This window comes from Carlito syrichta, unplaced genomic scaffold, assembly GCF_000164805.1.
Source record: "Carlito syrichta isolate Samal-C Ts95f unplaced genomic scaffold, Tarsius_syrichta-2.0.1 Scaffold120612, whole genome shotgun sequence".
Lineage (NCBI taxonomy): Eukaryota > Metazoa > Chordata > Mammalia > Primates > Tarsiidae > Carlito > Carlito syrichta.
Genome location: NW_007064708.1, coordinates 13,895 through 23,020, shown reverse-complemented (window position 1 = coordinate 23,020; position 9,126 = coordinate 13,895). Strand labels below are relative to the sequence as shown.

The following is a 9,126-nucleotide window of genomic DNA, read 5'->3' as shown; positions in this document are numbered from 1 at the left end:
ACATCAAAAGAAAACAAATTATTGTTTCCACCAAGACTTTCCACCATACTTAATACAATATTGAAAAGCCACATCTTCCATCCAGCTCTCCGAGACACCTTTAGAAAACAGATTTCCCCTCAAGTCAATGGAAAGGTGTTCAAGAGCCCTTTCCAATGGCCTTCATATGTCAGATGATGTCATTATCATCAAGACCAGACTCAGCCTTACAAGAGGGGAGAGGACGGAGTAGACGCGACATGCGTGGTTTTCTCCAGGACCCACCCTGAGAGGCACAATGGAACTGTTGGCCTCACTGAAAGACGTTCACTCACCATCGACTTGGTGAACGGCCTCGCCAAGGTGAATAGCAGTGTGCACACCCACCAGCTGCGGTGAAGGGAGGAGTACATCATATTTCCAGGATGCACTGCATTCGACGTGACCCCACGTGGGGAGAGGCGCCGATGTAGCTCGTTGGAGAAGAGGATGTTACAGAGCTTGGACCTGTTGTAAGCCAGCATAGCCCAGTAGTCATTTTCTGATGGGGAAAGACGACTAAAGTCAAGTTTTCCCGAGGAATCATTGATATCTATAAATCTAAGAAAAAAACAAAAACAGGAAATATGACATGAAGCAACCAGGCTCGGACTTTCAAAGCAGCTATTTATTTTTTTATTACAAATCTGAGGAAAGTAGGTAAAGGCCACTGAAAACACAATCCTGCATACCTTAGAACAAAGTCAAACTCAGAAATGGACAATGGTGATTAAATAGCACAAACCCACTGGCACAAAGATAGACTTTACTACAAACCCACACACATATATGTAGCAGTCTTAACACACTGAACTCCCCTGCCCCTAACATATATTTTTCAAAACCTTCAGCAGGAAGTTCAAAGATAATTAAATTAAATGGAAAAGCATCTTAAGTAAAGGGCTGCTGCTTTTGGAAACAGAAAGATACCACATTCCTAACCTTTGACGGGGCTTTCCTGGGCTATTTTAGCCAACGTTTAAGTCCTGTATATTTTCATTTGAGCATCCAAGAAAATATAGATGAGTCTTGCTGCCTCCAAGACTCTCTTACAGATTAAAAATTAATGATTATAAAGGGGATATAACCTTGGTGAGGTGCCATCAATAGTCTTATACGTTTAAAATATAAATGTAAACAAAGTCAAAATGAGTTCTGGCACAGCCTAATGTTTTTAAGTATACCCATGGCATGGATGTACACAAATCAAAGTAACTAGTTGATGTTTTATAATTGGGTCTGACAGAGTCGTTAAACACCAGCTGTTTGTTTCTTTCCTTTTCTTTCTCTCTCTCTCTCTCTCTCTCTCTCTCGTTCTTTCTCTCTCTTCTCTCTTTCTTTTTCTTTCTTATTTAATAACAACAAAGTAGTGATCACCCTAAAAAAAATGAATCACAACAAACAAATGTTCTAGATGGTATCAGCTTTGCTAAAGGACCCCTCATATTTTGCCTTATTAAATGACGTCTGGGCATTAGATAATAAGGAAACAGAATGACATTACTTTAAAAAACCACTATAGAAAACAAAAAGCAAAAGGCAAAATGAAAATTATAGAATAATCCTGTTGTCTCTTAATAAGAGCAGCTCAGAGTGGGCTAAGACCAAGAAAAGCACAAGGTACAGATGAAATTCATGTTTTAATGGAAATTAAAGATCCCTTCTCCAGGACTCAGTCAGTAACATAGAGTTTCTAGTGTTAAATGACATTGCTGCACTAAAGTCATCCACAAAGCCGATGGCCAGAAATGTCATCAGGGATAAAGCAACAAGACCTTGAAAATAATTGCTGGATGCCTGTTTTCAAGTCCCCAAACCACAGGAAGAGCCTAACTTCCAAGCTGAATCATCTAAGGCAGTGGAACTTAGAGGGAAATTTGAAAATTTACGGGGGCTTTTTTAGATTGTCATGATGATTGCTGGCGGGGGTCAGGGATGGGAGATCTCTTGCAATGCAGGCAAAGTCTTGCTCAACAGAGATCGCCTCACTGGACGTTCTCAGGGTTGGAAAACCTGTGTGTAATTATTTAAGCCTAGAGCCTAGCCAACTGTGTATTACATACACACACAGTTTTAATACTTGCTGAATTTCCAGGAGTGTAGTGCAACTATGAAAAGAGGAATGGATGCACTTTCAGATTTCGTGGGGGTTTATTGGAGGTTGAAGCTTGAGTCAATGTTGAGGGTGCTGGAGTCTGCAACACCATATACCTGGCAACAGTCTGCATATGTGAGTGTCTCTCTTGAGGTGATTTATGAATGAATATGAACACATATTTGATGACCTTTCCTGTAGTCCTGTCCAAGTAGTTACGGATTGAAATACATGCTGTTTTGTTTCACATTTATTTTTTCTTTACATTACAGTTACGTTATCATATTAAATTAAACATGTATTTGTGGAGGGAACGTTTATTATTTCTGAACTTTATTTCAACATAGTACTAAGGTGTTATAGACGGGTTATCACAAAAAGGGGCTACTGAGTTAAGAAACCAATGACCCAAGGTAAAGGACATGACTTGGAAACTCGACCTACTCAGGGTAGGAAAAAGAATCCAGGATTTAAACACCATCTAACAGGTATGGAATCAATATAATACCCTTCATTCCCACTCTCCATTCTTCTTTCACCCACTGCTGCTAGAAACCCTTCTTGGCATACTTGTTTAGCCTAACCGAGCTCAGAGACCACTACTTCCAGGAAGTGCTTCCTAACTAGCTCACTCACAGCTGGTTGTTGCAAGGATTTCTTGGGTGGAAGTGGGGGATAGATTGAAAGAAGCCAGGGAGCACAGACTGAATACATATGTTTCTATGGAAATTAAGTATCCACTCTCCAGGACGCCACCATTCCTAGTGCTCAATGAGACTTCTGCCCCTCCGAGACCAGTAACAAAGCAGGCTGTGTCATCTTTGTGTTTTGTCTATTTATTGTGCCTCTGTCATCACCACGCCAGAGTATAAATCATTTGTTCACCTGGTTCCAATAATAGACTACGAATTATTGGAAAGTAGACTGGAAGAGGCTTGCATGTTGCCTAGCACAGTGCCTGATGCACAGCAGGGACTAAAGGCAGGTCAGTGAGGTTTGATCATGCATTTGGAATTCCTAACAAGGGCCAAGTTTTCCTTATTACAAAAAGCCTTATTTCAACTCCTGCTTGAAAGGCATGAATTTACCACTAGGTAAATTTGCCACTCTTCTGTGTTCCTCCTTAATATTTGCATGTGGCACTATCTGATGTTTAGGGTTTTTTTTTTCCCTCTATTTTTTAAAGAGATGGAGTCTATTATAAAAGAAAGACAGACTGAAAGAGAAAGAGTCTATATAGCCCAGGCTGATCTTGAACTCCTCCTCGAGTGATCCTCCCTCCTCAGTCTCCCAAGTAGCTGGGGTAAGTTCCCTGTTTTGTTTTTAAGGATGATGCAGAGGACTGAGGAACACTAGGTGGATTAAACTTCTTCTTTTTTTTTTTGAGTTGGAGTCTCACTCTGTCACCCAGACTGGAGTGCAGTGGCCACTTCCAGCCACCGCAGCCTCGACCTGCTGGGCTCCAGCGATCCTTCTGCCTCAGCCTTCCAAGTAGCTGGAACTACAGGTGCACGCTACCATGCCCGGCTAGTTTTTTTTTTTTTTTTTGATTTATTGTAGAGATGAGGTCTTACCAAGTTGCCCAGGCAGGTCTCGAACCCGCGGGTTCAGGCAATCCACTCATCTCAGCACTGAGCCCGGCTTGGATTAAACTTCTGATAGGGGAAAAGTCATTATTCCTTCCTAGTTCCTCATCTAGAAACAAGGCATATATATAGATATGTATTTGCATATGTATAAGTATATGCATAATAATGAGAAATTAGAATAGGCTGAAGGGTAGTTTCAACATGGAGAAGCACCATACTGAATGTGTGTGTGCGCGCACGTGTGTATGTGTGTGTACTGCTTTTTTTTAACAGACGATTTTTTTAAATTCCCCAAACTAAAATAATTAGGCCCTCCCTTTGCAAGCAGCCTGCTCCTTTAAGGCTGATCCCTGGTTTCCCTCCCCACTGTCTGCTGGGCAAAAACCCCAAACTGAACATCTGATTAGCTTGCATTAACAGTCCTCCAGGAAGTGGGATGGGTGGGCAAGCTTCTGATCCCTCTGAGCAAAGTCAGGCTTCCTGAAAAACAACCATGTTCCCCTCTCACGAAGACCGTTCACCTCTCAGCTCATGAGGCAATAAAACAACTCTTCAAATGCTGCCTACTCTATTTTCAAGTTGAAAAATTGACAAAGCCAAAAAATAATGTCTGAATAGAATTACCCCACATTAGTACATTAAAATATTAACATTCGTTCTGTGGACATTGACATTTTCTTTCTAAGGGGATCTCCCTAGTGTGTGTGTATGTGTTTGTATTATTTTTTTTTAACTGAGGATTTTTTAAATTCACCAAACTAAAATAATCAGGTTAGACTTATGTAGGCAAAAACTAGTACGTTCAAAGAATAAAAGCGAATTTGCATCAAAAATTGTGCCTGTATGAGATTGTGTGTGTGTGAGAGTGTGTGTATATGTGTATGTGTGTGTGTGTGTGTGTGTAGCAATTTGGCACTCAGCACAGCTGCAGACATTGAAGTTGTTCAGTCAGGGCTCTGCTCTTTTTATTCTATTTTAATTGTTATCTGAAATTTTTTCCCAGCAAGGAAGTCAAGCTCTCATTTCCATATGATGTATTTTAGGTATGTGAAAACTCAATTCACTTGCTCAGACTCCAGATGAGTAACTAAAACATAGTGAAGACACAGGAAGGCTAATAAATATTTTGCCTTGGGGCAGTCTAGTATAATATTTTCTGCAAACATAGGACTTTATTTTTCCCCTAACAGGGGGTCTTGACTCCAACGAAGAGATTCCGCCAAGGTTTATGGAGGTAATTAGATATCAACACTTGCATTTTACAACATGGTTTAGGGCCCTGCATCCTTGGATAGGGAACAACTGCTTCCATGTACTGCATGTACGGCGAGTAGCCACACTCGCCCCCCAGTGCCGAGGGATGCAGCACTAGTGTAATACACGAGCCAGCTTGGGGGAATTCACATTTTGTAGAAATATCCTTCAACAATGTGCAAAGAATAATCAGAAAGCAGAAAACCAGTGCCAGTCATCAGACGGGAATGGGCCTGACACATTTCAGAAAGGCCTTGTCTATAAACTCAGATGGATAGGAAGACCAAAGCCCTTCCTTCCAAATGCATCTTTTAAATGAAATTAAGATTCCGATCTCCAAGGTAGGTAGGCACGAATTACACTGTAGTTAAGGAGAGAACAAAGATGTCACATGAAATACCAGTTGAGATACAGATTTACAAAGCGAAGTGAGCAGCTGACAATTCGACATAATCTCCCATTAAATACCAGCTCATTTAAACATATCCTGTGGTGCCCTTCACATCTGGTAAATGATTGGGGCTGGCAGATTTATTTCCGGAACTCTCTCCCCCGCCTGCCCCCGCAGTAGCCTCCCAGGGTGCTTCACAGGGCCACTCCACTTTCTTTCACAAACCTGGTGTGATTTGCAAAGATAAGGCTGTCCAGATTTTGTTACCACCTAATTACTAGATGTTTCATGTCTTTTAACACGGGGGAGGATTATTACTGGCATTTTCCTTTCATTGCAGCCATCATAAATTTAAAATGGCAAAAGTAAATCTATCTGCAGTGTGTCACTTATACCATAAGCCCCTGTGTTTGGGAGTGATAAAGGGTTCAAGCTAACCCTTGGCTGGTCTCTCTCTTCCAAGTCCCAGGGGTTACATTTTATGGAAGTATGATTAAAAAAATAAGCTTCATTCTGGGTCACTAAAACATTTCAGGACTTAAGACGGAGAAGAAGGAGAAAGAAAATAGGCCCTTGCACATTTTTTTTCCTAGCTACTCTGCTAGGAATGAAAGCTCTCTTGGACCCCCGAGATCCCCCACACCAAGAAAACGTGAATGAGAAATTTCCCCAGCAAGACTTAAATCTAGCCTCACCCAGCAAGTCCTTTGTCTTTTCCTAGTAGTTCTCTTTAGACAAATAGTTGTTTATCCAACTCTAGAAACAAATATGCTGAAAATACGATGAAATTTTCAAATGTCTTTTTAGTCAATTGAATATTCTCCTAATGGTAATAGAAAAGAAGTGCCATCTGATGTTTTAATTGAAATTTTAACCAAAAGAGGCATGGCCAGATTTCTAATATGCTCTAACTACAGTGCTTCCCTTTCTACAATTACACAGCTAATGTCTGCATTGAATTCCCTAATTTCTCATTATAAAACAATTGGATTTCATCTCGCAGTCTTTAATTGCATTGTTTCTCCTGCTAGAATAACTGCACATTCTTCTTGGTAAGATGTTGAAGTTGTTGAATTACAAATCAATAAAGGTCATGCCATTCAGATTTAATCAATTATTATTCCATCTCTAAGCAAAATCAATGAAGAACCTCAAGTAGAGTTGTAAAAACAATCTACATTGCTCTAGACAGTCCCCCCAAACAGCCCCCACGATCACACAGACACACAAAAAAGACCTGGAAAAAATGAAAAAATCAGGGGGAGCATACCCACACTTCTTAGAGTAGGACTAATCAAATTTATTTTCAGAAAGAGAGCCTTGAGAAAATGGTAGTTGAAGTAAGAAAGGAGACACATGAAAAATCATCCAATTCTAACCCACCTATGGGACTCAGAGGAGACCACGATGACACGGGCAGGGGCCGACCGGCACAGAACATCCTGAAGGAGCTGGACAAGGTAGAAGTGGCCCAGGTGGTTCACCTGGAAGGTGGTCTCCAGGCCATCTTTCGTGAGGCTCCAGGGTAGAGCAAAAGCCGCCGCATTGCACACAAGCACATGAAGAGGCCTGAAAAATAAAATATTCAACATGAGGTGGATATAAACACTCTAAATCCAAGGATAAGCCAAGCTCTTTCAGGAATAATTAATTCTTCTTTCTCAGTCTTCAAGGTTCCAGGACAGAACCAGACAAACCCAGGCAAGTTGGTCACCCTGGTTGGAACTCAGGTGCTACCACATGATGAACTTTGTGCTTCCTGATTCATCCAGTTTTCACCTTCTTCATCTGTAAATCAAAATAGCCCTTAAAACAGATAAGAGGAATAAAGGAGAATTTATGACATAAAAAAGGTAGACACAGGACCCAGCATTCAGTAGGTACAAAGCAAAGTAGGTGCATATCAAGGAAGAAAGACTCTCTAAAGAGACAGACACATATTGTTTGAAAATATAGTATCCTCTTAGAGGTCAGAGTGAATCTACATTTTAGAAACGAATTCAGGGATAGGTAAGTGGAAGTCTGCTATAATGTTCTCTCTTCTTTTATATATATATTTAATTTGACCATACTATAACTTTTTAACAATAAAAGTAATTCTTTCATGGAAATCAAAATTCTAAATTCTCATAAAGAAATTGTACAGAGGAAAATCATCCTACTGTGCTAAGAAAATTATGCAATAAAATATATTCAAGGATATCCAGTGTTTATAATTGCAACATAAAAGCAACAAATTAGAAGTAAGCTAAGTATACAATTGATAAATTACCAAATGAAGTAGACCATATCCACCTGATAGAATACTATGCAGTCATTAAAATAATCAACACATACATCTATCATCACTATAAAACATTCAAGTTATAAAATAAAATATAAAATATTATATAATCACACACACACTGAGAGAGACAGAGAAAGAGAGAGAGAGAGAATGGTAAGGAAGGACATATCAAGGGTATACGATGATGTTAAGAGTTGCTGTTTCTAGAAGTGTGTGGGCCCCAAAATGTCCTTGAATGTCTTCTTAAATCTACATGAATTTTCTTCATTTTTTCTATAATTAACATGTGGTATCTTTGTAATAAGGAAAAATGCAAACAAATACTTTATAGGGGAAAAAAAGCATTTCCGAAATTTAGCTAATACATCAAATAAGAGAAATAGACATGGAGTTTTACAGGAACACTGGATTAAGATTCAATGATCTTTATTTTTGTCCTAGTTTCAGACAAATCACCCAAAGTCTTTAGGCTTCTGATTCCTGTCTGTAAAATGAGGGGCTGGAAACAGATGGTGCTGCTTCCTCGAATAGCTCAGATTCCATGGCAATAGCTTGCAGGTAATATTACCTATATGATACAGGAAACAAAATCTTTTCTATACTTTCATTTTTAAAAATTCAGTATTCTCTTCATAGAAACTTTTCGTAGATCTATTATTATTTGCAACAATCTGATTTTGTTCCCATTCTCACTGTAGCGTAAGAGTTGCCAGTTGTTAAAAAACAAACATTGGTGTGCAATAAATAGAAACAAAGAAAAGTCTATATAAAAATTAAAATAATCTATTATCTAAAGAAAGTAAAAGAAACAAAATGGCAAACATATGTAATGATATAGAGGCCCCATATTTTTACTAAATAAAGAGTTCTCACAAATCAATAAGAGAAACACATTCGAAGAGTCTAACAGAAATGTTGACAAAGGCATTGAAAGTTTAATAAAACTAGATAACAAATAACCAAGACAAAACTTAGCATATTCAATTATACTAGTAGCAAAGATTAAAATACTTTTTACCAATCAAATAAGCACATTTATTTATAATACTATTACCATATTTTTATCATTTCATAAAAAGTTGGTAGGATTATATAATCCTGGACCCTAGATAATAAGTTGAAAGTGTGTATCTTGAGAATTAGAAAGACTCACATTATTTCACCAAGCAATCCCGCTCCCAACCAGTAGAGCACATATGCAGGCAGGTAGGGCAAAGGGAACAGTTAGTCAATACGACTAGAAAGAATTTTTTAAAATTATTATTTTGTATTTTTTTTTAGAGACAAGGTCACTCTCTATTGCTCAGACTGGTGGTCAGTGGCACAATCATAGCTCACCACAGTCTCAAACTCCTTGGTTCAAGTGATCTTCCCACTCAGTCTCTAGTAGCTGGGACTATAGGCAAGTGCCATCAAGGTCCAGCTATTTTTTTGTTTTTTGTTTTTTAAAAGAAAAAACCCAGACTGATCTTGAACTTTTAGCCTCAAGTGA

General features: G+C 38.9%; 1 protein-coding gene across 1 annotated transcript; it reads right to left on the bottom strand.

The window, feature by feature from the left end:
• Nucleotides 1-206: 206 nt before the first annotated feature.
• Nucleotides 207-6,916, bottom strand: LOC103249515 (WW domain-containing oxidoreductase-like; the record flags this gene model as incomplete). Its single annotated transcript, XM_008048145.1, has 2 exons — nt 207-579; nt 6,731-6,916. Coding segments are annotated over 2 exons (559 nt in total), but the record flags the coding sequence as incomplete, so codon positions are not given.
• Nucleotides 6,917-9,126: the final 2,210 nt, after the last annotated feature.